The sequence below is a fragment of the Toxorhynchites rutilus genome, chromosome 1 (genome assembly GCF_029784135.1).
Source record: "Toxorhynchites rutilus septentrionalis strain SRP chromosome 1, ASM2978413v1, whole genome shotgun sequence".
Taxonomy (NCBI): domain Eukaryota; kingdom Metazoa; phylum Arthropoda; class Insecta; order Diptera; family Culicidae; genus Toxorhynchites; species Toxorhynchites rutilus.
In genome coordinates, this window is record NC_073744.1 from 199504102 (window position 1) to 199521065 (window position 16964).

Sequence of the window (16964 nt, forward strand, 5' to 3'; positions counted from 1 at the left end):
GTTTCAACCCATCGATCAAGGCGAAACAAGATGATTTTCTCCAACAATTTCCGTATACAAGACAGCATTGCTATTGGGCGGTACGAATTGAAGTCGGACGCGGGTTTTCCGGGTTTTTGAATAGCTATAACTCGTACTTGTCTCCAATCATCTGGAACAATATTATTCTCCAGAAACCGATTGAATAAATTCAACAAGCGATGTTTCGCCACATCAGGGAGGTTTTTCAGCTAGTTGAACTTAATTCTATCCGATCCCGGAGCAAAATTGTTACATGAGAGCAGAGCAAGAGAGAATTCTACCATCGAAAACTCGGAATCAAGATCGCACCTACCTTGTGGTATATCTCGAACAATTTTTTGCACAGGAGCGGAATCAGGACAAACCTTCCGTGCAAAATTAAAAATCCATCGATGTGAATATTCTTCGCTTTCATTCGATGGAGAGCGATTTCTCATGTTTCGAGCCACTTTCCATAATTTTTTCATTGACGTTTCTCGTGACAAACCTCCCACGAAATTTCGCCAATAAGCACGTTTTTTCCCTTTGATCAAGTTTTTAAATTGATTTTCAAGGTCCAAATACGATTGAAAATTTTCAATGGTTCCACGTTTCCGAAAAGCTTTGAATGCGTTCGATTTATCCTGATAAAGCTTGGAACATTGGCTATCCCACCATGGATTGGGAGGCCTTTGACGAAAAGTGGAGCCTGGGATGGGTTTCGTTTGAGCGCGAACCGCGCTGTCATAGATCAAACGAGAAAGGAAGTTATACTCCTCCAATGGAGGTAAACCATCTCTGGAATTGATGGCTAGAGCAATCGCGTCCGAATATTTATTCCAGTCAATGTGTCTTGTGAGGTCAAATGCCATGTTTATAGATTCAGAAGAATTTGACCCATTGGTGATGGAAATTTTGATTGGCATGTGATCACTACCGTTGGGGTTCTGGATTACATTCCACTTGCAATCTAACGATAGTGAATTCGAGCAAAGCGAGAGGTCAAGAGCACTTGGGTTAGCAGGAGGTTTAGGTACACGTGTTGTTTCCCCAGTGTTCAAAACGGTCATATTGAAGTTGTTACAAAGGTCATATATCAACAATGAACGATTGTCGTCGTACTGTTCCCCCCAGGCAGTTCCGTGAGAGTTGAAGTCTCCCAAGATCAATCGTGGCTCAGGAAGGAGTGAGCACATGTCATCAAGTTGTTTGCGGCTAACCGCAGCTCTCGGAGGCCAATACAAGCTGACAATACAGAGGTCTTTGCCTCTGATGTTTGCATGACAAGCAACAGCTTCGATCCCTCCAATAGGTGGAAGGTCAATTCTAAAAAATGAGTGGCAGAGATATCATCTCGCGAAGAAAGCCAAGTTTCGGACAGAGCAAAAACATCACAATTGTAGTTATGAATTAAAATTTTGAATGTATCCAATTTAGGGATAAGACTACGACAATTCCACTGTAAAACAGTGATATCTCCGACCTCTCTATTTGAATTAGACATCAAGAGAGATAATCATTGCAAGGAGGGGCCATGTTTGCATCAATTGTTGCAAAATTGTCTTTAATACTGGAAGCATTGAGATGACAAGGGTTCTGATGGAGTCGGAAACATGAAAACACTTGAAGATTTGGTCCAAAAGGTCAGACAACTTTATAAATCCCGATTGGGAAGTTGAACTGGACGGAATAACAGGGACAGTTGGGGTTTTTGATGTCCCCTCGAGTGCTGGGCCATTCGAAGGTGAATTATTCCCACGGAAACCAGGAGGAACCTGGTTTTGCTTGTCCGCTGCACTCGATTTTTTAGGCAAGCTAACAGAGGATATAACCGTGGGGACTTGTTCTTGAACTTTGGGAGTGGTCACATGTTCGCGCCGGGGATTCCCTTTGAAAATAAACGGTGTGCCCCCGCTAGCTGCGTCCGCTTCCATTTCATCAACGTGGAAAAGGTATTGTGTGTTGAGATTGGTTGTTCTTGTTGTTGGGTCAGTGGCGAAGCGCCCTTTAAAATTTCCGCAAATGTGCGCTTCGAGCGTTCCTTTAAAGAGCGCTTCTGTTTCTCCCAGCGACTCTTGTAATTTTCACAAACTGAGAGCTCGTGTGGGGATCCCCCGCAGTATGGACATTTATGCTCAGTCGCACTGCAGGATTTCCCCTCATGTTGCTCTCCGCAAGTGGCACAGCGCTCCTTGTTGGCACAATAATCCGAAGTGTGACCAACTGACTTGCATTTGTTGCAAGTCATGGGCTTTGGCACGAAGAGTCGCACAGGTAGTCTCAATTTGTCCACCATAACTCGAAACGAGTCGGACGGCGTAAATTTAGTTTGGTCCCCATCATGGGAAAGTTTCCCGAGTTGGCGACAGTCCAAGATTTTCACTTCCATTGAGGGGAGCTTCTTGAACTTGCCTTTTCCTTCTGCTTTTATTTGTTCGCTCGTCAGACCCGTTTCAGTTATCACCCCCTCAATTTCTACGTTATGGGAGGGTATAAATGAAGCCATTTCAATCTCTGCTGAATATATTGCTGAATATCTCTGCTGAATATATTGCTGAATATTCGAGAGTGAAATGTTGATCAGCAACAATCTCGTTTGCGTGTTTCCGTTCATTCACGACAACTCGCAATTTGATCGGTCTAACCCTGCGAATTTCAGATACAGAAGTGTATCTGGTCAGATCTTTCATGATCTGAATCACGTTAAGGTTTTTTCCTTTCGGTTTTGGCCGGAGGAAAACAACCCAAGGGCCAGTTCCAGGTGCATCTTCTGGATAAACTCTGACACGTGGAGCGGAGACAACAGAGGGGGAAGACGAGGACGAGGACGAGGATGAGGATGAGGACGAGGACGAGGATTGGGTTGGATCGGAAGCATCTGAAGGGGGAAGCGAAATCGATGATGGGAGAGGGGGAGTGGAAGTAACAGTGGGTTGAGAAGGGAGGCTTGCAATTCCAAGCCCCCCTGGTAGGATGAGCGGATTCGTCCCCAGAAGAATTATCTTCCTTATGAGGGACTCATTTATGTTTTTTCCCAGATCTTGTATGAGATTCATTATCGGAGATCTCCATCTCTGGAGATCCTCCACTATACTCCATTTTACAAAGATTTCTGTCTTATTTTTAATTTATTATTGATTTTAACAATAATCTCAACAACAAAAAATAGCAAAAAAAAATATGATAATAATTGATCTGAGTTCTCAAATGGGGATCAACATAGGGTAGGAGCCTGCCTGTTGGTCTCAAATGTTCCTATCTCACGCCTCCACGAAGATCATATGACGACATTTTTAGATCGGGCGTGAACTGGAAACACACACCTGGTCTTGGCTCCGAGAACGGGTGTCGAAAGTGGCTAAGTGAGGGGGTGCGAGCGAGTCAGAGCGCTATATCTCTCCCGGGGAAGGCCTCCCGGGTCATGGAGGCCTTGCCAACCCGCTGTCTCCCGGGCAAAGGAGATACACCCACTAAAATGGAGCTACGATCACGAAGATTAATTAGAATGCGATCGCCCGAGGAGGGTCCCCGAACTGGAGCTGGTCCTGGAACAGGTGTAAGAGCGAGCGGCCAGCGGCTGGAGGGCGATGTGCAAGAGCGGGCCACCAGCCGGGTTCAACCCGAAGAGCTACCGCCACACGGAAACAGCAGCCATCGACATCACCCAAGAAACGCTGCGCCTACGAGACGTGTTGCGACTGCCAGACGACAGTCGTCCACACTTGTGGGTACCACTAGGCGCCGGATCATGTGGACACACGAAATGAATGAATTCGTGATCCGCGCCTATTACATCTGCACTGCTTTGGAGACGGACATGAGCGGTCGCCCTCGAATACTAACAATGTTCGAGGAAGCGTATCCAGAGTTCGTCGGGAGGCTTGATCAGAACGCGATGAACGCGAGGCGTAGAGATAATAATATTAAACAATGAACAAATGAATTGAATAATAATATTAATAATAAATATGTGTACCTTAATATAAAAAGTTGTTCCAATAATGCGCTCTACTGCCCTAATCAGGGAGAGACAGAGGCTACGCGCTACGGAGACAACACAATAGCGCAAGAATAGCTTACGGAGCCACGTGGTGATGAATCCCGTTTGCGACAGTCACGCGATGTCGATCCCGTTATGCCGAATCAGTTCAACAGCCGCAATCCGGCTCGCTGCAAGAGCGCTGGTTCCTTTGTTCCTTCGTTCCACTTAACAAAAGGTCAGGTCGAAAGCGGACAGCAATGACCTTCACTCGTACACGATTCACTCGTACCAATAGCACAATAGCAAAAGTGGCAACGCACAATACCGACACTGAACTTCACTCGTCAAGAGTTGGATAGCGAATGCTCGAGTGGTTGGCGTCCCACATTATCATACCGGGGGTTCGGGTTCGATTCCCTTTCTGGCCGAGAGATTTTTCGTCAAAAAAAATCTTCCGACTTGCACTGTGATTACGCGTATTCTAAAGCTTGCCACTCCAGAATACATTCAAGGCGTGTTATCCGGCAAAGGAATCTCAACTACAGTAGAACCCCCATTATCCGCGAGCGGATGATCCGTGGTGCGGTTTATCCGCGAAAGCGAGTTCCATAGTAATTCTATGAACCTACCCTAAATTTGTCAATGAGTGGTAAGTTTTTGTTCTTTTGTTTTGGTCATGATTTTCACATTACTTGACAACTGGTACACACAACCTTACAGATGGATAGTTCAATGATTCCTGTATTGATAAAACATTGTTTTCATGCGGAAAAATCTGTTTTTTGTGTTTGCACCTAATTTTTAGTCCTTTGTTGTGTTATCCGCGATTTTCGTGATCCGAGGTGAGTTAGTCCTGTACAACCAAACTTGCGCTTGCAGAAAACATTTCATCTTTGGCAGAAATGATACCATTTCGTGTGCAGGAGAGTCAAATGCGCAAATAATGAGCTGCTTTAAAAGATTAAAAATGGTTCGTATGTATACGAGCAGACATCTCTTTCTGTTTTCTTTTCTCATTTCATTTGGGATTGTGCCAAAAAAAGTCCATACGACGTCAATGGGGATCAAACCAAGGCCGGCTGGAATGCGAAGCTATTTTAAACGACCACGCTATCCACATGGCTAATGATGCTTCAGCAGTTGTTCAGTAAATACTTGATAATATTGCACCTGATTATATATTGAAGTTGGAAAGTGTTTTCTAAGAGTAAAAAAGGAGCGCATGAAGGAGAACAATATCTATCTCGGTCTGGGCCGTGTATGTGGAAAAGTATGCGGAAAGCTTATTTGTCTTTTGTTTCGCTCGCTCATATTAATCTTATACTGCTGTACCATGTTTATTAACAAATGCTTACCAATATTTGTGAGTCATGACATTTTTCTGTTATGTTATGTCGATAACTGGGCTACCTTCCTCACCCAGTTAGTGAACGACTACTGTAGTAGATTTTTTTTTGATTATTTCTATGTCTCTGAACGTTGACTATAATCCAACAAAAATACCATTACTGAAGGCATTTGTACCCAAAAAAAGGATATCAATTCTTAGTTGGGGCTTCATTACACACCTTCGCTTGTTTCATTTTACAGTCACCTTTCATGTACTATATCGCCACTTTTACATTCATATATCTGATCTTTCCTGGTGCATGATTTACCCTATCTCTTCGGAGGGGATGTAGTTTAAATCTCGACAGACCTGAAATACACAAGTGCAAAATCTCATATTTAATTTTTTCTTTCTTTCATTTTTCTACCGTCGTTGCTCGTTTTCGTCATACCACAGATGCTGAAGATGAAGAAACACGAAGAACTGGAAACGCCAACGTTCACCACATCGATCCCGATTGACCTAAACGACCACTAAATTAGCATTGGATCAAAAGTTTTCAGATTCAATTCTTCAGCAGGAGGAATCATCGGATTCAACGGAAAATCAACAACAATGGCAGCAGCAACAGCAGTCAGCATAAGGAACATCAAAACTATAAAAAAAATCATTTTTGATAACCATTTACATGTAGAACCACACTCACACACAAACACAAGACCCTCTTCCTTGCATTGTTGACTTGATAATTCGCCTACTATACATTATATAATGTAAAACCGTTGGCAGCAGTGCTGCCAACCGCAATACGAATTCGTTCTAAACTATGCCTATTGTTTATTATTACAACTACTATTATTATTATTACTATGATTCGATCAATTTCGCGACGGCCATCATCTTGTTGAAAGCAGTAGTCGTGAGGTGACGTGTGTGTGAGAGGGACAAAGAAAGAGACAGAGGGCGTGGCGATGTAACGGAGAAGAGAGTAACAAATGTAAAGTTTAATCTAAGTAGTAGAAGCTAATCGTAAAGAAAGCCAGCCTTGTTTATGCGACCGTGTTTCCGCGAAAAAGACAAGCCTCTAATGTCGATGCAAAAAAAATAATAATCAAACAAACAAAAAACATTGAATTTAAAGATGATTTCTATTTCGCTTTTAATGTATAGGGGAAAGATAATAGGAACGTATAAAAAAATATGCCTTACCATTCTTGGTTTCATTTTTAAATTTGTTAAACGATGCGCGCTTGCGTTTTATGGGTTTTGTTTTAAAGATGGTACAAAAACTTTTCGTTTCTAGCCAAATTATGAAAAATGTACACTTTCCTCTTCGATCGGTCTTACTTGTTTCCTAAAACTCCCAAAACAGAAATAGGTTAATACAAATCGAAAATATTTGCACGGTTTTGTATTGGAGCTAATCCTTCCTGGGTCTCATGCGGCCCTGTCATCCAATCAAATACATATAATTTGCGATTTTGTAAATACAAAATAGTAATCAGAACGGATAGATTTTTTTTATACAGAGTTTGTAACCTAGCTTAGGGACCAGAGTGGGTCAACAACTGGTTGTGCTTCATCCAGATCACTTGGTTGTGGCAGTCCAGAGTGAACGGACCTGTGCGGATCAGATTTTAAACGAAACAAATTCAACTTTATTTGCGAGAAAAAAGAGAAGTTATTTTTTTGGTTGTAAATTATTTACTACAACTTGTTTTATATTTGCTCTAGAAAAGGCAGGAGACAGCAGTAATAAAAGGGAAACTTTTTCGAACGCGATTTTGCAGTGTGCTGCAATGATTCAACTATATTACTAGAGAACGCCTAATCGAGTATCTTCAGCACCACCAATAGTCATCAACTAGTGTACTTTTTCAGGAAAGGTAACCTTCGCGGGTAAAGCTCCCTTGGTAACAGCGCCGACAGGAACAGATGTGTGATGATTCCTGTCATTCCCCACACCACTTCTTCGCCACCGAGATAAACCGGAACGGTGTAACCGGACCGAGACTGTGTGTGCCGTCGATTACCCTCAGCTAGGAAGGTTTCTATCGGTACCGTGAACACTTTCTGTACCTCATCGGGATTGGGCCTAAGGTGTGTTTTCGGGTCGACACCGAGCTCGATCGTTGCCACGACTGGGGTTATGGCGGGACCAAAATTTGGAACCAGTTCATTGCCGTGGCCCCATACTTGGAGCTTCTCGCGAGCGATGCCAATTTCCTCCTCCGTTTCACGGAGGGCACATGCTTCCAAGTCGACGTCGGAGGGGTCCTTGATGCCACCTGTTGGGGAGAGAGTTTTGGGATTAAAGAAAAATAATGGAATGTGCTGAAATCATCGATCATCGAGGAGACCAATCTTGCCCTTTTTATTCTAGAGGTCACCTTATGTTTAGTTCCGATTTCATACCGCAGTCAATAGCAGAAGGGAGTTCGGGTTGAGCAGCGATGGAAGACAGACGCGCGCGTTTGCGCTCTGAGCATTTCTTCACAATTTTAATACGTTTAAAAAGTGTTCAGTCTATCGGGAAAACAATTTGAAATTTGAAACGAAGTGTTAGTGCAATGTAATGAAATTCTCTGTACGAATGAAGTGATTAATTAGCCCATCCACTTGGCGGAGCCCGTTTGATTTTCGCGAAACGCTTAACACGCAAAGACATATTTTCTCTCCATCCGCTTTGTTATAGTAGAGTGGACTTTCTCTACGCGGCTGTGTTTGTGTATGTGGGAAATAAAAAATGCTGTCGTGCTTCAAGTTTCAGTGTTTGTGATTTATCGATGAAATAATATAACCAAAGTGATGCAAGAAGAAGATCCAGTGGCTGCCAGAAATTCAATATTTTATTATTGCAGTGATTTTATCACCATGATTAGGTGTATCGTAATTGTGTACCAGCCTAATAGATAAACCAAAATATTTTGCTATGTTTACTTTTCTTTTCATTCTCTAAAAATCGAACTTATAATTTATTATTTTACAACACACTTACAACAAGTAATTTGGTTTAAAAGCGTATAGTGTACGGAGAAGTTCCCTTCTATTTAGCTATTTTATTACCCTCATTATTTCTATGACAATTCAATTGGATTTATGTATCATTAATAATCTTCGGCGTCGCGATTAAAAATACGATACAGTATTGGCGTTAGGCACAGAACAAGTCTCCGATTCGAATCATAATAGAGAAGTTCTTTCAGTTACCTTCTTAGGTAGTGATTTGAGTATTCAATAGAGTATTACGTGTGAAAAGTCCCACAATTTATACCCGATTCGAACTGTCTCTCGGAGTCTGTTTGGTTACCTTCTCAGGTAGCAATTTCATAACCGCCGGCGTCGTGATTTGACATTAAAATAGAGTACTTGACGTGAAAAGTCAAAGTATGTATGACCGATGCGATTTATACTAGAAGATCTTTCGGTTACCTTGTTAGGCAACTGAATAAAAATCTCCTGCGTCACGATCAAAGATTGCAATAGAGTACTACATTTAAAGTCCGCGTTAACATAATCACATCACTTACCACAGTGAATCCTGATTCTTACCTTCCCCACTAACAACTATCCCTTCCATGATAAACGCTAGGGAACCACGCTATAGAGGCGACCCTTCTGGCTTTCGGGCGGCGAATATCATACTAACATTCCTTCCCCTCCCCTGGTGACTGTAAGGACGTGGCCGGCGTCGTTATTGACCATTTAAAGCTCGAATCACCGAAAATTGCACAACGAGAATGATTTGCTAGTCCCAAGCGTCATTCAGTGTGTTCTTTGTGCAATTTGGTTGGTTCAGGTCAATCACGGAGAGCAACTACGAATTGTACAGTCTACCCAAGCTCAAGCTCAAGCTCATACCGCAGTCAATAGCAGAAGAAGACACGACTTCAAATTACATCTGAAGATAACTATAGGGTCGCCATTCGCCCTCGGGAATACTGTAACTTAAGCATCTCTCGTCATTCGCCAAGCAGAATAAGAATAGGGGAGAATATCTCCTCAATACTGAATGTTTTCAACATCAAGGAAATTAAATTATTATCCTCGCAATTGGCAATGTGAGGTTTCCGGATGCGCTTTCGCTTATTCAGCTAAATTCAAATTAGCCTTTTATTTTAAATGTTTCTTTTCTATTAATTTTCCTTTTTGGTCAATTTTTCTATATTTTTTTGTATATGTCAAAAATTTCCAAACTTACTGATTCTTTTTGATTTTTATTTTCTGAACTTTCCTAAATGTTACAGTTTGTTCTGATTATTCTGAAATTTTTCAAACTTTCCCCTTCTTTTTTTGTATTTTTATGAATTTCTCTGATTTTTTTTTGATATTTTGTTTTCTATTTTTTCGGAATTTTTCTGGTTGTTTATGAATTTTACTGTTTTGTTCAGATTCTTTTTGTGTTTTTAGAATTTTTAGATTTATTTTCTATTTGTTTCTAAATTTTTGATAGATTTTCTTGATTTGTCTTATTGAGGCTTTGTACATAAACATTTCATTTTTTCATTACATTCAGTGCAACTTATTATTTTTTACCCTTTATAAGGCTGTGTCACCCAGGCCACCCAGTGTATTTGAAAACATTTTTTTTTCTTTGTAAGTCTATAAAAAAATTCTCGCTGCACAAGAAACATTGTTCTGATTCTAGCAGAATCGAAAGCGTATATGTCTCGGACGAAAACATAGATATATTGAAATATTGAAAGGTCAGACGTAGTCCCACTCGAAAAAGAATATCAGTTTTTCTGTATTTTTCCAAATTTATCCTAATTGATTTGTATTTTGCTGTATATTTGTTTTTTTATTTTTATGTATTTTTGTCCTTATTTTTTTTAATTTTCTTTTTTTGACGTAGGACTACGTCTAACCGGAAGATATAGGGGGTGAAATGGAAATCTAGGCACTGAACAAGTAGGAAAAAATGCAAGATTTGGAACGCTTATAACTTGAGCATTTCTCAATAGATCGCAAAGGTTTTTGCATCAATTGATAGGAAATATATCTACGCATCTATCATAACGAATAACATTTCATTTTTCTTGAGATAAATAATTCAATAATTGTGAAATATCAAGCATTGTCAAAATGCACTATGTGCCCATTTTTGATTGGTCCATTTTGTGCTACTCAAATCGTACCGACCAAAACGGGCAACCAGAGCAGCAGCGAAATAGAATGAAGCACGATTGGAAAGGAAAAAGGAAAAAAAGAAAGAAACATTGGTCGCAGTCTCACACATGCGTAATTCTCGAGCCAGCCAGTCAGCTTAAAAATCCCCGCACCGCTGCCGTAACGATCATTCTCATTCGAACCGTACACCACATCGGTTCGCATCACAACACATCAACAAACCAACCCAAGCAGCCATGTCTGGTCATGGTAAAGGAGGAAAAGTGAAGGGAAAGGCAAAATCCCGCTCGAACCGTGTTGATCTGGAGTTCCCCGCAAGGGTAGCTAGGCCGAGCGCGTTAGTATCAGTGCATCAGTCCACCTAGCCGGCGTTATATAGTTTCGGCCGCCGAAGTGGAAAAGCTGCTCGCGACGATAAGAAAACTCGCATTCAGAACAGACCACATTCGGTTCGGTGGACATCAAGACAACAACAGGCAGTTGCAGCGAGTGGCAAACGCAATCGCAAAACGACAGCAGGTAGCGGAAGAAAAAAGTTTGTTCTTTATACAATCTGCTTTGGTGGCAAAACCAGAACAAGGCGGCATCGAGGGCGTTCGAAATGGTTTTTCTTAAAACCACGAGTACTAAGTTTTCTAAATTGGAACCATTCCATAAAACAAGGCGCTTTTCAGGGCCAATAAACCTTCCAAAAAAGAGTTTAGGAAATACAGTTCAATGCTTTCTAAAACATTATCCAAAATAATAATAAAACACAAATTGATTTTTTCATAATTTGTTTGCCAGGATCTGATGAGTATGTAAATTTGGCAGTTGTTCTGAGCTTATTGATTTTCACCAATTCTTAAATTGTTTCTAGATTGAAAGTACAGTAATTTACACTTATCTCGACATTTAGCTAATTGGACGGACCTGTAATGCGACATATTTAGTTGGACATTTTTGTAAACATAGAGTTCGGGGTCCATATTATGACCCCACGTTGAAAGTCGACACTGTATCACTGTCATCGCAAATGATCAATTACAGGTTAAAATTACCTCCAATCCGATACTGAGTGGTGGTAATGCGACGTGCCATTGAATGTAATTTACTGTAAAATATGTCACAAGTTGGATGGGAAGAAATTTTCCAACTGTGAAAGCTGTGGCGAGTGGAAAATGCAATCGCTAAACAGAAAGGTTTAGCCGAACAAGATGGGGATATCGAGTAATAACAAAACAATAAACTCTTTAGATTGAAGATAATTTTGTGATCCGGAAAAGGACCCTTTTTAGCCTGCATGTGAATCCAACGAGCGAACAAATCGTAATGAATGTATTTTTTGCCATCGCTCCCTTTTAATGCTCATTCGTTCGTCTCGTTGGACTCGCCCCTCTGGCTAAGTCTGCCGATTTGTCTCTATCCTGTGAGTGTGTACCGCTAGAGTATAAAACACGCGGACCCCAAAAAAATATCTTATTTTCTTTCAAACCGTAAACCCGTGTGGTTGTACGGCAACGGCATCGTGGACGTAACAAAGGAGGACAAGTTAAGGGAAAGGCAAAGTCTCACTCGAACCGTGCAGGTCTCCAGTTCCCTGTTGGTCGCATTCACTGATTGCTCCGCAAGGGTAACTAGACCGAACGGATTGGTGCCGGAGCACCAGTATACCTAACAGCGATTATAGAGTTTCGGCCGTCGGAGTGCTCGAGTTGGCTTGCAAAGCTGCTCACGACAAACAGAAAACCCGCATCAAGAACAGAGCAGCTTCGGTTCGGCGCTCATCAAGGCAACAATTAGTTTCAGTGAGTGGCAAAGTGTTTCTCCGGCACGTCGCATTAAATGTAATTTACTAAACAACATGTCACAAGCTGGATGGGAAGAAATTTTCCAACTGTGAAAGCTGTGGCGGGTGGCAAACGCAATAGCTAAACAGGAATGTTTAACCGAACAAGATGGGAATATCGAGTGATAACAAAAACACAACAACAAAGGTTCTTTTCAGAACCATCAACATATTCATAAAGAGTAAAAAGTAAACTAATCCATTTTTCAGGTAGATAGGTAGGTATTCACGTAGGAGAAGAAAATAAAACAATATATTTAAAATATATATTTAACAAAAGCTGTCCCCTTTGTATAGTCCTACGTCACTCCGGTTATGTCCCCGACATTACCCACCCGTCTTTTTTATTTCAAAGTTTTATACAGTCAACTCTCCCTAACTCGATATCGAAGGGACCATCGAGTTATGGAGAGAAGAACCCATGTAAAATCAATCGAAAGTGCCATGAAGTTCATCGAGTTAGGGATACAGAACATCGAGTAAGGGAGAGTTTCTGTTGGTTTACAAATTTCTCGGAATTAATCTAAATTATTTTGATTTCATTTGACGTTTTCTGTAAACTCTGAATTCCGATTTTTTATGTTTCTTTGTTTTGTTTTATTTTTCTGTGCTTATCGAATGTTGGACTTTTCTTTGAATTTTTATGTATTTTCTTGAATTTTTCCGATTGTTTTCAAATACTCCATAATTTTTCATAGTTTTTCTTCACTGTCGTATTCAATTTGTATATGGATATCGTACTTATGGGAATCAATTTCCCTCGAAAGAGCATGTATCACTGCATGCATCATATAAAAATATAAATATATAAATTGGGTTGGGGAGAAAGAAATGTCGTATATTGTCGATATATGGCAACACTTAAACATATCTTGTGTTGTACTTATCGCATCGGGTCATACTATGCGGCTATTTAAAGACGACAATCTGTGCTACAAGTGCCGTTTTGACAGTGTTGTGATTGTCTTTTTCAGTCTCAAGTTATAGCGCGTCAAAGATGGAGTCCACCAAGCAAGAAATTCGCCATATTTTACGTTTTTACTACCTGCGAGGTAAAACTGCAACGAAGGCGGCCGAAAAAAATCGTGTAGTTTATGGACCCTAAAACGATTCGTACAGCACAGCATTGGTTTGATCGATTTCGTTCTGGTGTAGTGACTGTCGAAGATACACCCCGTACTGGTAGGCCAATCGTCGTGGAAACCGATAAAATCGTTGAAATCATCCAAGTAGACCGGCATGTGAGCACTCGTTCGATTGGTCAGGAACGGGGTATAGACCATAAAATCGTTTGAAACCATTTGCAGAAGATTGGATTCCAAAAGAAGCTGGATATATGGGTGCCACACGAGTTGACGCAAAAAAAATCTTTTAGACCGAATCAACGCCTGCGATGCACTGCTGAAACGGAACGAACTCGACCCATTTTTGAAGAAGATGGTGACTGGTGATGAAAAGTGGATCACGTACGACAACCTAAAGCGAAAAAAGTCGTGGTCGAAGCGCGGTAAGCCGACCCAAACCATCGCCAAGCCCGGATTGACGGCCAGGAAGGTTTTACTGTGTGTTTGGTGGGATTGGAAGGGAGTCATCCACTATGAGCTGTTCAACTATGGTCAGACTCACAACTCGGTTCTCTACTGTGAGCAGCTTGATCGTTGGAAGCAGGCGATTGACCAGAAGCGGTCAGAAATGATCAATAGGAATGGTGTTGTCTTCCACCAGGACAACGCTCGGACTCACACATCTTTTATGACCCGCCAGAAGCTACGGGAGCTCGGATGGGATGTCCTATTGCACCCACCGTATAGTCCGGACCTGGCTCCAAGTGATTATCATCTCTTCCGGTCCATGCGAAACGCTATTGGTGATACTAAGTTGGCCTCAAAAGAGGCTCGCGAAAACTGGCTGTCTGAGTTTTTTGCAAATAAAGAGAGGGGGTTTTTATAAGGGGGGATAATGAAATTGCCTTCTAAATGGCAACAAGTTGGCGAACAAAACGGCGCATATTTGACTTAAATTGGATAATTTTAAGTATGTTAAATAAAGCGTCAAATTTCGATCAGAAATACGACATTTCTTTTTCCCCAACCCTATACAACTTATTGAATAACTTGGTATTCCCAAAATAATTTTTTGGTGCACAACCTTAACACCTGCTTCACCATAGCGTCATGATGACAGAAAGCAAACAATTTCAATTGCTTGGAAAAAGGCTGAATATTTGCTTCAGCAGAGAATCATTATCAATACCCTAGCGAAAATATTTCCCTCCCGCTATCTCCCCTACTTGTTTATATTTATCATTACGACTGTAATGATAATTTGCAACACCAAACAATTATCAATCATAGCATAAAAAGTTAGGCGATTGTTGCATCGTTACAAGACCAATGTAATGTAATAAATGGGGTTTCAGCCTAGCGAAGATGCACTATTTTTACGTACGGGTTATGAAGCACGCACGTACGCATAAAAATATCCATATACGATGGCTTGAAGCTTATAAATATACACACACTTATCTCCGTTTTGCGCTCTTCTCAACAGAAGCCCTTTCTATTAATATTGCCAGTCTAGATTAGCTTATCTGTCATCCTTGGTGTTTCCTGGTTGTCCTATCGTCATACGAAACCAAATCACTGACAAAATTTCAGAACATTTATTTTCTTGGTGAGCTGACAATAGCCTAGCTTGATGATTCCCCACACAATTGTGTAGCTCAGAACTTTAATGTAATGGCATCAGTTTGGTGCAATGATTGCAATATCAGAGAAATCAGCGAGTGAGTAATTTGGTCGCGTCCACAGTTCAATCCGAAACGAAGACATGTGATGACGCAAAACAAGAAAGAACAAGCGATGCTTTGAATACAGAACGATATTGAAAGTTTGCCAAGGAAAGACCTTGCTTGATACTTCAAACTTCTTCAGTTCATTCGTCTCTAACCTTCAAAAAGGCCCTTGGAAAACTGTACTTTATCCATAATATTATTCCTTCACTCCCATTCGATCCCTCGTCGTCCAGCTTGCCCAGAAACGATGTTGTTCAGTCGATTTCCTCACGAAGAATGAAAGTTTGCCTCAGTGAGATCCACCGTTTATACTCTAGGCAAATATTCCCCTTCGCTCTTCTTCTTTTCTTTTGTTCACGGAGACTTTACATCTTACGATTTCTCGATAAGTTGCTCGTTATAGACAGCTCTGTTCGGGAAAGCACACAAACGGACAGAACAAATGTATGAGGAAATGGGAATGCTTCTAATTTTCATTAATTTAAACCACATACAGACTATGGGATTATAATGTATAGCATATCAAACAAATCTTAGCGAATTTCTGATGTTCGCGGCAAAAATAGTTATTAACGTTAACTTTATTTCATAAAAACGTGACCTGTTTTCTGATTTGGCATCCTTAATGAAAGTTCTATGTCAAAAATTTGCGCCTCATTTCATCAATATTTCTCATCTTATCTCATCAACTTATTCAATCAACATTTCACACGAAGTTCCATATGAAAAATCGAGATGATCATTTTCACCCTCAACCATACGTTTTCGTATTCCGAAAAAAAAGACAGTCCCAGGGTGTCGATTTTTGACACATTTATTTTCGATAGGACAGTAGATCTAGGCGTAGAATTTTGAAACATTTGACATCAAAAAATGAAGAAAAAAAAATCATAAAAAGTAAATTTTTTTTCGTTTTTTTCTGAATTTTCTGTTTTTTTTCCAATTTTTTCTTCTTTTTTTAGGATTTCTCCAAATTTGGAGAATTTTCAGAACTTGTTTTTTTTTTGAATTTCCTGTATTTCCTGAATTTTCTTGACTTTCTGATTTTTATTTTTCTTTAAGCTAATTTTTGTCTATTTCTTCGAATTTTTCCGATTTTTTATATTAATTTTTTTTCTGATTTGAGAAAAATATTTTTTTTTTAATTTACAAACTTTTTTGAATTTTTCTGATTTTTTTTTAAACTGCTTTGATTTTGAAGGATTTTTTTTTTATTTTTGTTTTTTATTTCGGAACCGTTATTTACGTTCTAGTTATCATTTCACATTCCGTATTTCGAACGTTTTGTCTATTTAATGCTCGAAGAGAAACAGATCGAACGAAATGCAAGAACAACTCGAACGGAACGTTATCAAATCATTCGAAATATTTCGGATCGACCGAAATACAGAATGTGGGTGACTAACGTCCCACCAACCCAGAACGATAATATGGATAAAGCACAGAAAAAATCGATTCAAATCTATGCTTCTCACCTGGAAACGACACCTGCCCCCGGTGGGTGCTCACTTTGGCCGACCGGAGGGTATATAGTAGGCTAACTTTGCCGTCCACCAGACAGAGCGGAATCAGGACAGCGGCCTGTTTCCCAGCCGAATGCTTTGCGTTGAGACGTATCGCTGGAAGAGCTCGAAAGTTTTCGATTACTCGGCGCTGTTCGGCCCGACCGGAGAGAATGGAAGGACTCAGCCTGTAAGAGCCGGATGGTGGCGGTTTGGTGCTGTAAGTACGAAGAATCCGACCAGTGACACCCATGCTCGGTGAGTTTGTTTATGTTTACTTTTGCTACAGCTGATTGAGGTGCACAGAGGAAAAAAATCGCTACGGAGGGTACATCGATTATTTTTCATCATTTTAATGTGTAATAATTCATTTCGTGATTTCTGTTGGTGTTAACTGC

At 40.6% G+C, this 16964-nt stretch overlaps 2 protein-coding genes across 4 annotated transcripts in view; one reads left to right on the top strand and one right to left on the bottom strand.

Moving 5' to 3' along the window:
• LOC129762432 (chloride intracellular channel exc-4) overlaps nucleotides 1-6989 on the top strand; it is a 115555-nt gene extending 108566 nt beyond the window's left edge. For both annotated transcript variants that reach the window (XM_055760671.1, XM_055760677.1), the window contains one exon: nucleotides 5769-6989. In XM_055760671.1, coding sequence (XP_055616646.1) covers nucleotides 5769-5849 — 81 coding nt within the window. In that variant the 3' untranslated portion in view covers nucleotides 5850-6989. The remainder of the gene's footprint in view (nucleotides 1-5768) is intronic.
• Nucleotides 5240-16860, bottom strand: LOC129762446 (mitochondrial coenzyme A diphosphatase NUDT8). Of its 2 annotated transcripts, XR_008740629.1 has the most exons (3): nucleotides 16540-16860; nucleotides 5740-7600; nucleotides 5240-5681 (listed from the first exon to the last, which is right to left on the bottom strand). XR_008740629.1 is itself a non-coding variant. In XM_055760692.1 (2 exons), exons 1-2 carry the CDS (start codon nucleotides 16817-16819, stop codon nucleotides 7173-7175), a joined length of 708 nt encoding a protein of 235 aa, XP_055616667.1. In that variant the 5' UTR covers nucleotides 16820-16860; the 3' UTR covers nucleotides 5718-7172. The 2 variants fall into 2 exon arrangements, 1 of the variants encoding a protein (XP_055616667.1); XM_055760692.1 differs by lacking the exon at nucleotides 5240-5681 and having other exon boundaries at nucleotides 5718-7600.
• Between the last annotated feature and the right edge of the window lie 104 nt (nucleotides 16861-16964).

What these genes read in the sequence shown, in the direction of transcription:
- LOC129762446 (XM_055760692.1), bottom strand. Translation starts at nt 16,819, where the DNA reads ATGGGTGTCACTGGTCGGATTCTTCGTACTTACAGCACCAAACCGCCA. An exon ending in GGGGCAGGTGTCGTTTCCAG is followed by an intron (nt 7,601 to 16,539) that starts GTGAGAAGCATA and finishes TCTCCCCAACAG; the next exon opens with GTGGCATCAAGGACCCCTCC.